The 15,494-nt window shown below is 32.3% G+C and overlaps 2 protein-coding genes across 7 annotated transcripts in view; both read left to right on the plus strand.

Annotated features, from left to right (window-relative positions):
• The first annotated feature begins 6,896 nt into the window (after positions 1 to 6,896).
• LOC123707070 (early growth response protein 1-like) lies at positions 6,897 to 8,631 on the plus strand. The gene is made up of 2 exons (XM_045656848.1): positions 6,897 to 7,004; positions 7,080 to 8,631. Exon 2 carries the CDS (start codon positions 7,087 to 7,089, stop codon positions 7,915 to 7,917), a length of 831 nt encoding a protein of 276 aa, XP_045512804.1. The 5' UTR covers positions 6,897 to 7,004; positions 7,080 to 7,086; the 3' UTR covers positions 7,918 to 8,631.
• Positions 8,632 to 10,620: 1,989 nt separating this feature from the next.
• LOC123707593 (unconventional myosin-IXa-like) overlaps positions 10,621 to 15,494 on the plus strand; it is a 33,273-nt gene continuing 28,399 nt past the window's right edge. For 5 of the 6 annotated variants that reach the window (XM_045657769.1, XM_045657772.1, XM_045657770.1 and 2 more), the window contains exons 1-3: positions 10,621 to 11,401; positions 12,251 to 12,394; positions 12,983 to 13,095. In XM_045657769.1, the coding sequence (XP_045513725.1) occupies positions 11,366 to 11,401; positions 12,251 to 12,394; positions 12,983 to 13,095 (293 nt within the window). In that variant the 5' untranslated portion in view covers positions 10,621 to 11,365. Of the gene's footprint in view, positions 11,402 to 12,250; positions 12,395 to 12,982; positions 13,096 to 15,428; position 15,494 lie in introns of those variants that run through there. The other variant, XM_045657774.1, reaches the window with a different exon arrangement.

Genomic DNA, 15,494 nt, shown 5'->3' on the forward strand with positions numbered 1-15,494 from the left:
TTTTATCTTTTATTTTGTACACCCTATTAGATCTATCTTGGCCTAGCCAAGACATAATGTATCCAGTAATACATATGTAATAGACGTCAAGAAGGTAGCGCACCTACTGCTGACACATATCGGCATTTTATAAATGCAGTCAAAAATTTACCAGCTTTTATTACCTTAAACCAGATTATTAAGGCATATAATTCGAATTATTCAAAAACTATAATTAAAGTTTAAACAATAGAGTGTTTCTACAGGACTCTTTTAGTGGCAGTACATCTTCAAGGTAACATTTTAATTGTCTTAGAAAATATCCATTATAACATTTAAATCGTTAATTTACTTCACGAGAGTCTCAAACAACACCTACTACTAATAACTGATATATCAAAACGGAAGATATGCCAAGGTATTTAGAGTCATTGCTTAGCGCTAAGCATGACTTGCGCATGTCAATCTATATGTACACTATTGACGGGACTCATACTTATGTGTCGAGTTTGAATCATAAAATAAGCCAGGCGCGGATCTACTTGACGGCTTTCTAGGCTGCAGCATATTTAGAATTACAAAAAATGTCTACAATGAAAAAAAACCCAAAATGTTTGAGATCAATCAACTCATGTGCTATGCACGTCTATCGAACGGAACGGGGAATTCCCAATCGCTTGTTTTCGGTCGGTGTATTTTTTCATGTGTGCATCTATTACGGGGGACTTCCCCATAATAGCCCAGAGCCCCACAAATTTACGATCTGCCCATGACATTAGCCCTTAAAATATCCACAATAATTAAGGTAAAAGGAAGTAGGCTGCTCAGTTAAATGTTCGTACTGAAAGACAAAAAGAGGTCTGCTCTACAAAGACAATAGAAAATAATATACATAAATAATACTTCAGTTATTCATAAACGAACCATAAACATAAATAATGCTTTGTTTTATTTACTTTCAAAGTGACTCATTACAACAAAGCATTTTAATACTAATAATAATTTTAATAAAGCTATTGTAAAAGTTGCGATTCACGTCACCAATGTGCAGCATTTACTCAATTAGACATAAACATATATATACATATTCTACCAAAACTCATGTTGTTTATTATGAAGTTAATAATACGCAATATTAGACTCTACTGAATATTTTTATACTGGTTTTTTATCACTTAAAGCTAAGTAATTACCGCCCATGGATTTGCCAGCCTCTTTCTTCTCTTGTCATAAAGGGTCGTAAATATCTGGAATAGCAGCTAGTTCTACAAAATGGTGGTGCGCAACTAGAATTGTCTTAAAAAACTCTGTCGTGGAACGCCAGACGTCAAAGTAGAACGAGTAAAACTTTCTATACAGTCTTGACGTTCGATGATAAAATTTTGCTGTAGGTAAATTTTTCCGAAGAGTTCTTCGGTAAACTCTACTTAGGTACTACGTACTGCCAAAGGATCAAGCCGATCAGAAAGAAAAATCATTCATTCATCAACGATTGGGCCGCTCTATGTTCGATGCGGGCAAGAACCTGATAAAGCTGGGAAGCAAGACCCTGCCCAAAGCTTTTCCATTACTCAATGTGGGACCGGATTTGCGCTTTATAGAGTTGCAAGGGATGGCCTGGAGTGAAGTACCTGCTAAGCACACCAAGCTTTTTAGAGGCTTATTTAGAACTAAACGACCCTCGGTATGTCGAGTACAATCTAAGGCTTTGGGAGTGTCTGAGAATAGTGGTATAAAGAGATTTTCCTTAGCGGTGAACGCGCACATTTGAATCTTATTAGGGTTAAATTCAACTAAATTAAATCGACCCCAGTCTAAGACCCCGAGTAATAGGGTTTCGATTTCAGACATCGACATCAGCCCAAGAAAGGTTTGAACTTACATTGGAAACGAATTAAAGTGTCCATTTCTGTCATATCATATTTAATATAATTATATCAAGTCAAGTCAAGTTACTAGTTTTATTTCGCATTACAATACGATTATTTTTAAATTTTATCTTTTTGAGTGGAGTAAAAGCATCGCCTAGAATGAGTATCGGGAACGACATTTACACATGATTAGGTACTTGCTACAAAACGTACGGCAAATTATTTGATTATAAATTTACGCCTTTTCGTAAAAAGAGGACCGTTGTGAAACGAAATCCAACAGGATATCGCTTTTCATTTAGTCTTTATTGGTCAATAGCAGCACTTGTCCAAGGCGACCGATCCGATCCTTTAAAAATTCACGTATATTTGTCAAGTATGCACTCTCGAATTGCTTTTCAAAAGTTTGTACACATGTTAAAATTGATGCCCCCTATCAATGAATAGTCACCATGGTTAGATAACGGGAACAGCGTTATCAGAATCGTTGCAAATTGTTAATAACACCATATGGTAATGAGTTTCTTATCTAACCCATGAACAGATTTGAAACAGCTCATTATTTATCTTTCATCTCGGTGTTTCCGTAATTTGGCCTGGGATTTCATTATGCTTGTTAGGAAATGATAATATGTAATAACATCGGCGACAAATATTATTCATAGATATAAAAAAAACGAGTGTGATAGGCTTGCCCCCTTCAACCTTCTCCAGAGACTATTACAACACACTTAGGCTTCTTCAACTTTAACTGCTTATACATTTAATGCACACAAACCTTACCAAAGGTACAATAGTTGCAGTTCTTTACAAAAGGGAGGGATTATGTCATTAATTTCTTTTTCTTTCTGTAATTGTTCCGTGTTTCGGGTTTTAGTTAACTACAATACAATTTATGAAGATGGCGATTTAAGGAGTGACGGAGATTATGGCCAGTATTTATCGTCTGTTCTTCGGTCTTGATCTGAGAACTGATAAGAAGAAATGTAAGAATCATCAAGAGATAAATAATTAACTCATAAGTGAACATTGAGAACAGGAATAAATGACAATTTGACAATTTGATTCAAATAGCAGCGGGCCCACACGTTCAGAGACGTACTCTCCATTACAGGCCGCAGATCTGTCTTGTTTTTTTTTTGATAAATCCCAAAAATCAGTTTGGTAAGTACCTGCGTTTTCATCGTTACATCCCAATAACATGCCGTATAACTACTAGGCTTATTAATTATGTCTAATTGTGTTAAACTAATGTGTCCAAATTGTAATATTTTTCCAGGTTTTTAATGATTGTAAAAAAATAATAGGTGACAGATTTTATGCAAAAGATCGGGAACATTAAATATCACATATTAAATAAATACATTTATTCTACAGAACATCCCACACGGATTAAAAGAGCCGAGGGCCGAGCACTAATTACTGTACATTGAAATATACAAAGTTTACAGTAATCGCGAAGTTATTTTCCATGAGTACTTATGTATCGGAAAAACATGATTACAATAGAGCGGGTCCCACCAGACGCTGGCACTGCCAGCCTCCGAATGTTATCGCTATTATGAGCTGTGCTTGTTACGTACATATACGGCAGTTACGTATAAGTGGAAGATATACCGTAATTACTATTGGAATGTTATAATTTAATTGAACCCTTCAAGAATGGAAAATATATTTATTTCTTAAGCATACGTATATTTATTTCTTAAACATACTTAAGAAACATGGATCAAATATACATTGGAATGTCATTATTTCATCGTTGTCTACATTAGAAACATAATTTATTGAATGTTTAATAATACAATTACTTATACGATAGTCTGTGCGGTCCCGGACCGTATTAAGTCAAACTATTTGAGGTCGCAGTGCTACCTTTATTATTATGTCAATAATACTGTCATACGTCATAGGTCATTATAGTTCGACAGCAATCATTTTGTTTTATATGTTTAATAACCATAACCACTTGTTCTTTCGCACTGTACGGGGTAAATTACTGAACTGTCTAAAATGGACTAAAAGTTCTTTTACTTTGTTAACCTAATGAATGCTACATTATCTGTCGCTGATACTGACGTTACAAAGATCATGTCTTATTTATGCAAAAAGTCTATGTTTTTCATGTTTCTGAAAATTGTTAATGAAACTTAAAACACTTTTTACCTTAAATACTTATTCTATATTAATATCCACATAGTAAGCCGATACTCTTACAGCTTTTAAAACTTAATCAAATTCATATTCCGATAGTCTCGACTGCTTCTTGAGCTACAGTAGATGAACTTCTTTTGAATTCTAAAGAATATTTTACATTGCTTTTGTTATAAAATAATGATTTAACTTTTCCGATTTAAATTGTTAAACCCGGAGAAGTTTATGCCACAAAGCTCGAGAGTGAGCTGTACTTCTTTACTTAAATTCACCCTATCGGTTTTTTATGTATAGCCAATCAAATATGAATTTATTAATAATAATAATCAAGTGACGTCACAACCCTCTGGACATTCTTTAAGGTCAGTAGTCAGAAAAAGACATGTCAGTTGCCGCACGAGGTTGGTCTTTATCATATGTAGCACATACGAAGAAAAAATACGTGGATTTGATTTGATTTGATTTTAATAAATAAAGCAATTATAATATAATATATTTACGATTTATTATTGTTATATTATAATTTGAATTACGTCTGCAAAGAGCAATATATTATGTTTTCCATGTCCTTATCATGATTATCTAAATTGTATGCGATATAATTGATATCAGATATTCTTAATTCGTTATTCTTATAATTTGCTAGATATCTAAGATACATATGTGATATTTGTTTGATTATCTTTGATTCTATTAGTATAAAATTAAGAACTTAGCATGTACGATTTTTTTTGTACAATCATAAGCAGTATTTTTATATAAATAATGCAAATAACAAATATAAATAGAGCCGAAACTATGTTTTACATTAAGATAATACACATTTAGATAAACTTTTAAAGTGATAAATACTGTAATTTGATTCGGACACGCTTAAAAACAGATGTTGGCGGTACCAGCCACCGTCGCCAGGAAATCTAGCACTGAAATCCTATACCTAAATGATATACATATATTATTATTTATTTTAATTTCATGCGACTTATATTGATATAAATATGATCTTAAAACTATATGTCAATATAAATCTTCGTATCGTAGAAAATAAATATTTGTATTTTTGTGTGTTTCTACGTACAGCACAGAACTACTGGGCTGATATTAAAAATTATTTCACCATTAGAATGCAACAAATCGTCCAACCGCGCGACGCCGGAATTGGTCTTTGTATATATATAATTTTAGTTCAACTACTCTTTTAACTGTATTTAGTATGCGAGTTGTATTGTTTCACGAAAATTCAAAAAATATTTATCTGTTTTATTAATCAATCAAATACAAATATAGGCCATTTTAAATACTATTAAATTATGACTATAAAATTTTGATAATCATTTGTTCACCAGACGTATAACTAATTCGTTAGACTGGATGATATCTATATATCATAAGGATAATTATGAAAACCAGCATCTCATCAACGAATAATTGTAAATTTGATAAAGTTGAATTAAATTTCAAATTCTTACTCATTTTAAACACTTTTATTACATTTACATTTACACACATTTATATTACCTTCTATGAAACACACACAACATTTTTCAATAAATTTGAACATCTTTTTGCTAGAAATGTTTTTGTTTTTATGACAAGTTAATATCAGCATGTTTTTGAACTTCTAAGAAATATGAAGAAACTTGTTTTAAACGAAACCAATGGCTATTACTAAAAACGCATATGAATTTTTTATAATACAATTGATAAAAATTTACCAGTCTTCCGAAGAATTTTATCATTATCAGGGGAAACAACATTGCAAATATAGTGTCGATTCCGCTCTGCTATTTCTGATGGCGTAGGTTTAATTGTTTTATTATAAAGTAATATTTATGTATTCTTTGAAAGGCAATAAATATAATCTAGCTGTGATCTTAGAATGTTGCAATTGTTTAATAGCTAGCAAGTATATATAGATATAAAAATAACTCATCTTTGTGAGTTTATGCGGAAGCGAATCGGGTTGCTCAGAAAGAGAGTGTGAGGAAAAAATAGTAGTTAACAGTGAAATACATTAAGTAAAATGAACTTAAAGAAGACATGTTGAACTTATTTCCATGTCTGTGCCAAGTCTTCGGTGCTTTTTTAAAATACTCATGAAAAAATTACGATTATAATATAAAAAAAGGTATATTACTAATTAGGTAAATAAATTTCAAGACAGTTTAAACAATTCTTTCCAGTCGTATTTGCCTCGGTGACAAGTTTTATTTATTTACAAATCATTTTTAATCGATTTCCAATAAAGGAGAAGAGTGTAATTAGCTTAATTCATACTTAAGCTTTTAAATCTCTTGTGCAATCTATCACCAATTTAAAAAAAATGATTTCGTGGGTTGTTCGTGGAGTTTGCTTTCGTGGTTTCAAATTTAAATTTTGGAATAGGATCAAACTTAGAACTTCGTCACGCGATTTTGTCTTAAATAAGTTCGTAATAATTTAATGCATTGGTATTAATAATGATATGTATGTCTTGTTTTTAACAAAAATGGCTTTAATTAGAAAACACATCAACTAGTTACAATATTATTATTATTTAATTTTACTATCATAGGTAAAAGAACTTTCGGGTAGGTCAGTCAAACATGATAAGAGCCGAGAAAGTGAATGATCCTACTATCGTAATGTTCATATAAACAGCTTGTTAATTGATTATATTTTGCATACATTATCCATTTGTCTTTAGAGCTTGTTTATTATAATGCGCAGTGGAATAAAACAAAAAAAAACCTTAGTGCAACGTGTGCAAGCCATGTAATCGATCAGGTTGTGCCTTTGTAATTTGTTTGTTTAATGGCAATTTTTCGTAGTGCGTAAACGTTGTTGGCGATTATCGCGATCAGTGTTATCGTGCGTCCGCAGTGGTGTCCGGCGAACCCGACCACGCTCACTCGATCCACAACACGCGTCGTACGCGCCGGTCAACAGCTCATCCTGTCATTTCCGCCTCAACAACTAACGATTTCTATGATTGAATCGCCGCTGGACGTAACGCAAATTGTAAGCATGCCTATATGAATAATTTTATACTTATACGTTTTGCTTTTTTTAATATTATGTTTTATTTAATTCCAGACTAAAAATGTATCGGGAGGACTGTGGATCGCTTTTCGATGACCCCGTACTCAGTGATCAACTCCTGTTCGAGTATTCGCCGGCTGAAAGCCTCATTAATTTCGAACTTCCGGCGTCCGTTAGTGCCGAAGTTGACGAGTGGCAGTTCAATGATTTCGATTTCCATTGCGACGCTTTTGTGAGTGATTTTAATGATACTAACAGGAACAACTGCATCGAAGAGAGCTCTTCCGTCCTATTCGATTTTGCGGACTTAGATAAGAATATTAATTTAGATGACTATCTGTTTGATGAATTAAGCAGTGATAAATCGTGTGATGAGCAACCATGTGCTACAAATTCGACAGATGCCTGTGACGTTGGTCTTTCTGTGTTGGGTATCGATCTCGACAGGACCTATCCCCAAACGCTGGAGTTGGCTGATTTGCAAGAAATTAGTCCAAGTGAAAAGAGTGAAACGTCCGTAGAGAATAAAGTACAGACATGGGGTGAGCCCACATTTTACCCTAACTTAGGAGCGTTTAGATGCCCGGTGGAGGAGTGTGGAAAGTTATACGCAAAAGCGTCTCACGTTCGGGCACATTTGCGGAGACACAGTGGTGAGAAGCCTTACAAGTGCACTTGGGGTGGGTGCAGTTGGCGTTTCGCTCGATCGGACGAACTCGCCCGGCATCGACGAAGCCATTCGGGAGACAAGCCCTACAGGTGCAGTGAATGCGGTAAGAGATTTGCACGTTCGGATCACCTCGCGAAACACGGACGCGTACACGCAAGACGGGCTGCCGCCGCAGCGGCTGCTAAGCGTGCTGCTCATATGCCTAGAAGACGACCAATATAGTAATTTTAAAATGCGCTGGTTGAAAAGAAGTTTTGTGGACTATATATGTAGAGACGTGACCAAAAAAATGTGCCAAATAACGTTACTTAACAAGAATTTATTAATATAGTTATTTTATAGTGTATAAGTAAACTAAAAGTTGATATTATTTATAAAAAAATTGTAGTAGTTTAGAAACTCTGTAACAGTGGTAACATTATTTTATTATTTTCGCTCATTATGCTTGCGAATAGCATATCGAAATAAACACACGTACAATGAAACAGTCATCATAATTATTTTTTTAACGTAAGGTATAAAAAAGATAAATAATTATGTGCCTAAAGAGTTAACAGTAAATTACTCAATGTTACTATTTTTATTTAGCTGATCACGACAGTCAATGCACTTTCGTGGTGACCTCTCAAATCAAATCTCATTTAATGCCCCTTTAGACGGTAATACTTTGTTATTATTATGGATCTACTACTTGTTATACGTGCACCTAGCGTTCTTATGTACGGTGAAAACTTAATATATTTATTATTTAAGGACTATAAAGTACTGATTATTATGTAATTACGAATAAGTATGAATTTAAATATTTTGTATAACTTAATCTTTTACTACCTATAGTAGCAGTGAGGTATACAATGTGGCTCTCTATGAGTATTACAGGACAAGCACTCAAAGATACAATAGTCAATGTAAAATTTATATAATTCACTGAAATCAATTTGTACAATAGAAATTATTCTACAATATTTAACTTGTTTTATTGAAGAAGCAAATTTTAAATAAATATATAAATCATTTATATTTATTTCAATTCATACTTTGGTATTATTTATGATACTGAAGTCTAGTATAATAAAAATATCACGACGATTTACATGGGTTTTAAAGTTTTACCAGTTAAAAAGTAAAGAGTAGCAGTTAAAGTAATAAAAGTAACACATTACACGTCTTCTGCGTATATGAACAGTAATTTTATTTTAATGAAGAAGATATTAAGTCTAGACTCTAGAGACAGCAATACCTAATAATTTAATTTTGGTAAATGCGGTATGCGCGGGAATTTTAAATGACGAACGGCAACAGACTAGTGAATAACGATTAAGTTCCTAAGTTGCAGTGGCTTCTGTAAAATAATCATCGTCTTAACTCCGTTTACAAAGGTCAATAATTAAGCCATACAATGACAGATGCATATATATATGATATATGATGATGATGAGTATTTTATGCAAAGTAACATAAAATAAGAACAATAAAAAAAATGTATTAGACAACGTGATTAATAAATAGGATGAGCAGAGGAAATCCTAACTATATGGTGCGAATTTAAAAGTTAGCAATTTTCTAGTATTTATTATATAAGTAATATTGATTGATTGACCCACAAAATAAGATTCTTTGGCGTTAGTTGGTGCCCCCTTTTTAATAGGTTGGGGAAAAAATTTCTTCGCATTTTTTAAGAAAATTCACAACATTTTTTTAATATATGTAGTTTATTTACATTTAACTAAAGTATGTAGGTACCATTTTGTTCGATAACTTTTCCATCCATCTTGTAGGTAGGGCATGTCCCTCCATCCCATAGCTATAAAAATTTTGGGGCTTCTGATCAAAATACGGCGACAATTGGTTTTGGCAGTCCTCTCGTGATGTTAATCTGACACTGCCTAAAGAATTCTGAAGAGACCGAAACAGGTGGCAATCTGAAGGTGCAAGGTTAGGATTATACTGCGGATGCATTAACACCTCCAACCTAAAGATGTGTGAGGTCTAGCGTTATCATGATAAAAAACCACACCCCTTCTATTGATTAAATCCGGCTGATTTCCCTCAACTTCTTGCTTTAAGTATTGTCTTTTGTTAAAATAGCTTTTACACATTAAGAAAAACACTTTTTGAACGGATTAAAGCTATGTATTATTATGAAAAACTTATAATTATTGACATCATTCTAAATTTTAATTTTTTTCCCGACGTTTCGCGTGCTTTTCAGCGTGCGTGGTCAACTTCTTGCTTTAATCTCATCAGTTGTTCGCAGTAGTGTTCAGAATCGATGGTCCTGCCAGGTGGTAACAGCTCATAATGAATAATGTCCTTCCAATCCCACCACACACACAGCATCACCTTGTTGCGAGTTTACCCGGGTTTCGCCACAGTCTGTGAAGCCTGACCGGCCTTTGTCCACGACCTCTGTCTGTGAGAGTAGAAGCACTAGGTCCATAAACTTTGTAATTTTGGGGGCTTGCGTTGCAGTTTTACCTTCTTTGTAGATTTTTTTTTAAATGTATCGAATTTCTTCATTTCTAATAATTCTCATTCATCTTGACAGTACGAAAAATAAATAAAAATGACACATTTTCCTAATTTAAAATTTGGAATTTTTCTTTTAAATTTAAACTTTTAATGATACCAAAACCAGCCAGATACAAATTGTATATAAGCCAGAGATTTTATGACAAGTTCATATATACTGCGAAAATACTTTTTCCCGAACCTAATATTATTTTTATAGACAAAAGAGTCGATCACGTTCATGGTTAGTCTGTAATCAAAATAAACACCTTCGCTCGGTCTGTAGGAAAAGTACGAGCTCTTGTCTATGTGTACTATTATCCTACTAAATACAGATGACAGAATGTAGGTTAGTTTCCTTAAAAAAGATAATGCCTCTAAGTTTTAACTGTATTCTTTATAGATACACGAATACACCATTCAATTCAATTTTACACACAAATAAAAATGGTGGTTCGATTTCATTAGAACGATAATTTATTAGAATAAGTTGAAACAATGTTTGTTCGCGTGTTATTAGTGAATTAAGTGCGTTTGTATGTTTTCAATAACGTAATTGTAGCGAAGGTGCGATTACGTGGTGCCTTAACGAGAGTTGTGTATGACGAATAACAGGTTGTTGCAGATACCGAAAGCTTTTCTATTTCGTATAAATAGTGCTATTGTTTAGAAGTTTTATTTTATAAACGAACTTGTAAAGCCTCGGTTGTAGAAATATAAACTCCGGGGGTAATTCCAAGATTTTACGCATGAAGAGGCAACCTGGATGATTTTATACGACCAGCATGTGACCCACATCTGAGATTTCTCCTAACATTAGAACGATCCCCGACCTATTTCAAAACAACAAACATCTGTATTTGTCAAAAAGAACAACTATAATTAGAAAAGTAAAAAAGATATACATTTGCCCAGTGTTGATTAACATGAAACAAAATTGTTTCAATTAAACACCAGCAGTCTACCAACAATTATTTAATTGATCAAGATAACTTATACTTGGACAGTTTCAACAAAAATATTTATAGAATTTTATTGTCACAAATTAAATTGTCTTTGTTTTAAAAGCAATGCAAAAAGTAAATAAAATAAATGGCAACAAAATGAGATGAAAAGTGCTCACAATTCATAACAAATGCAAATTGTACCATGAAGCAGAATGGCTCTTTCTGAAAATCATAGGTATATTGTGCAGGTCAGTAACGAATTTTAATTAATACCATAATATTACTAGACTATTTTGTTATCTGTGAAATGTATTTAAGAATTGTTGTCAACATGTTCTTTAAGGCCCTATATCTAAATGAACATTTACTGATATCACAATTTAGATTGACCTTTGACTATACTCTCATTGTTGTTTCTAATTTATGATATTAAAAAGAATTTTTAGATGAATTATTAAAGTATTCCATGGCATTCTGCATGTCATTTCGCACTTACCTCAGTTAACCATTTTTCCTAGTTAACTATCATAATACTTGGTATACAACAATAAATTTTTTCCTTATGTTTTATGTTTTTCTTTGTAAATCTAATATTATAAATGTATACTTAATTTTATTTCTAAAACATGACTTAAAATGTCTGTGTAATTACTTTAATAGTGAAAATTCATATTAAATAGTCTACAGCGTGAACCATAGTTTAGTCTTATTAAGTAAATACCTGACCTCCCTAGCCATAATCCTATTATAATTTAAGACCTTTGATTTTAAGTGATAAGAATGTGACAAACCTAGTATTAATGTATAAAGGAACAAAGCAAAGCTACTCTGATTCTGAGATCTAACATCTCATAATTGACAAATTTAAAACTTTGATACCTGGAAATTATTATTTCTTTGATTGAAAAACTCTCAGACTGAATTTTCTACTAATCCTGATTTAATTAACTAAACAACTAACATAAGTTTTTTATTTACTAAGTCCACTAGTGCAAAGCCAGTCTGGTATAAATAAACGAAACCACATCTTTGTTCACCTCCAAATCAGTCTAAAAAACTGTGTCAAGTAAACAATACAATTACAAACTCATTCACAGGTGTTTGTAGGAGCGTTATCTGCTCAATATGAGGCACTCTCTGTTGAAGCCTCAAAGCAAACAAGCTCTGAAGAAATTGTTTGTTGTATAGCTGATAAGCTCAATTTAAATGATGGTGCGGGTGGCCCCTATGAACTTGCAGAGGTATGATGCATTTTATTAGCTATTAAGCTGTGATTAGATTGATTATTTAAGTGTAATCAACTGATTATGTTATCTTTATAATGGCTGTTTTAGAGATATTTGGCATATGATTTTAAGTTTTCAAATGAAATGATATTTAGTTTCACTACAACTTTTTGTTTAAATTATAATTTAGTGTGCTTTATTTTATTCAAATTAATTTATTTAGTCAGATATGCTAATTCATATATACATGTACATGTTTATGTAGTTATAAAAACATATGATACTGATACTCAAACATTTGTCATTTAATGAAAAATATAATTAAGCTGTATGATAATGATTACTAGACACACTAGATTAGTCACAGATGATATTTATCATGGATAACTTTTGCGTCCGCGTCACTAAGTATTCCGAGATTGCGGTAACGTTGAAACATTATATTAACCAAAGTTCATTCTTAATCCATTATTGTTAGGTGATTCAGTCATTCAGGTTTTTTGTAATATCATAAAATATAATATTAATACATAACATGTTGATATGTCAATGGGGATGTGATATGATTACATCCAATAAAACAGCATTTTTTTTAAATGATAGGTGGTGGGAGATGTGGTTAGTGGCGAATGCAAGGAGAGACGGCTGGGGTCTAATGAGTCACCCGTCGCTGTCATGATGCTCTGGCCTAATAACAACACAGGACAGTATTACAGGTTGGTTGGCTTTGATTCCCTGCATTATGTCTCATGTTTAGGAAAAGACATATGTGTAAGTGTACATCTTCAATAGCACAAAGTAAATACAAATATTACATATAATTTGGAATTTAAATTTAATGGTATTAAAGAAACAATAACAATCCCCTATAACATACAACTGCTTCACACCTTCAAGCAGTTGTTTACTTTGTTAAGTTTTTATTTACAAGGCTCGTGAAGTAAGCATTGTATTTACAACATATTTTGGTTTATAAATATTCTATGAGAAATCAGTGTTAATTCACTGATTTCTCACTCTCAAGTCGACAAATATGAAGTTCATCAAAAAAGCTATTTTGTAATACTTTTTATAAAACATATATTTATTACGTTTTATTATCAATTTTTTTACATGTAAATAGGCAGTCTGTAAAATAATCTTAATCTGCATTTAAAACGATTGTAATTTATCTAAAGCATTAAATTACAGTTACATATTGTGGAACTTCCTACTTCAATTTAATCATTATAAATATTGCATCTTATTTAACAATTACGAAAACATAAAAATTACTAACTTCCTAAGTTTAAATGATTTAGATTCGAGTTGATCATTACTCTCGTATATCAAAATCTCTTTAGTGATTCATTAGCACCACTTTTCCAGACAAATAGAGAGATGGATTTAGATAATATTAGTAATACGGTAGAATTCCGTTCATTTCGCTATCCGCCAAAAATAAGGTGTAAGATTGTAATTACTTTACCACTGAATATAGTTTATAGTAGATTTCTCAAGTTGCATTTTTGTGTTTTATTTGTTAAACTTTATACATTTGTCTTTCCGTTTTCTTTATTTTCGACATAAATATACAATATTAAGAATCCAATCAAAATCTGAATAGCACACATACATTGACATAAGTATGCGCATTAGGGAAAAATAATTTGTAAAATAAAATGATCCTATTATGTTTATTCATATTGGGAAAATATATGTTCACACCTTATACTATTTTGTCCGCACAATTTTGCAATTAACGGAATTTCAGAAACGATACGTATTCATCGACATTGAAACTATAGGAATCCAAAAATATCTAGAATAAACATTTTGTTTATGAAATCTTTGGATATATGACGCGAAAAAGGTGTGGATGGAAGCCAGATTTTCGTTTATTTATTGAGATATTTATGGGAAAGTAAACGTTGCAGACTTAACGATTGTAATAGAAAATTATTTAGAACGTTTCTAGTCTATCGGCCAAGGCTGCGACTTATACAAGAGAAGTCGTATTAAAATGCGAATTTGCTCTTATTAAGTAGCTATTTAAATAAAGAAAGGACAAAAATAATCCGGCTAATTTGATAATCGGTTAATTAATATATTACCTCTATACAAAGAGAATAGTACGGTATTGTGTTATGCCAAATGATATTTTATCCATATATATTTAAACCAATCGCTGGGAATCGAATCTAGGTCCTTAAGCCACGAAGGTATACTTTAAACCAAAAAAATAAAACCAGTCACTTTTTTTCAATGAAATAAATATATGAGACATGTGAGCAAATGTGTATATAATGACATTCGGTAATTTATCGGAAATTTGTAACTTCCTTTCAAAAAATGTATCGTTCTATTAGTCATCGGCCGAGAAATGGCATAATTTCGTATTGAGTAGTTGGCATTATATACATATTTACCTCCACAATTTAATTAGTGGTAACAAGTTTTCATAATTACCCTGGTATTTACAAGGTAGGTTTAACCTTGTGTACGTATTTATTTACATACAATATATATATCAGGTATGTGCTTGCTTATAGTATCGGTCACGCTCGCCAATCATTGTTATATCTTTAATATCCGACCCAATATTCGATAAACAATTCTAGCAACAGCTATTAATAGCTGTTTAAATGTCATAATTTCCTACTAAATTTAATAAATTCGAATAATAATAAGTTACTTTTGTTTGCAGAAGTGTATTCTTTATTTAAATGCATATTTGCATATTTATGCAACTTGTAGTGCTCTCGATATCTACCGGTTCATTAAATTATCCTGTCATTGGACAACTATTTGTAGTCGAGGTCTTTATAATGTTTTTACTATGAATCATGTGAACGTAGTATATCCTTATATGTCCGTAAGTACAATGAGAATGCGAGTAAAGATGTTCAATGCTAATGACTTCTCGCTAATGCATATATTGTGTGGTATATTCGGAAGTTTGATTTAAACGAAGGGCTTACGACAGTGGCTGGGATATTGTTGGTTGTGAGTCACTCTTCCTGCCGCGTCGGCGCGTATGATAACAGCCATCCTGCCAATCAAACTCGAACTGAAACTTGCCGCGCAACAATCATGAGCGCAATATTCCTTAATTAAACCAGTAATGACAGAAAAG

Source organism: Pieris brassicae, chromosome 3, assembly GCF_905147105.1.
Source record: "Pieris brassicae chromosome 3, ilPieBrab1.1, whole genome shotgun sequence".
In the NCBI taxonomy this organism is placed as follows: domain Eukaryota; kingdom Metazoa; phylum Arthropoda; class Insecta; order Lepidoptera; family Pieridae; genus Pieris; species Pieris brassicae.

What these genes read in the sequence shown, in the direction of transcription:
- LOC123707070 (XM_045656848.1), top strand. Translation starts at nt 7,087, where the DNA reads ATGTATCGGGAGGACTGTGGATCGCTTTTCGATGACCCCGTACTCAGT.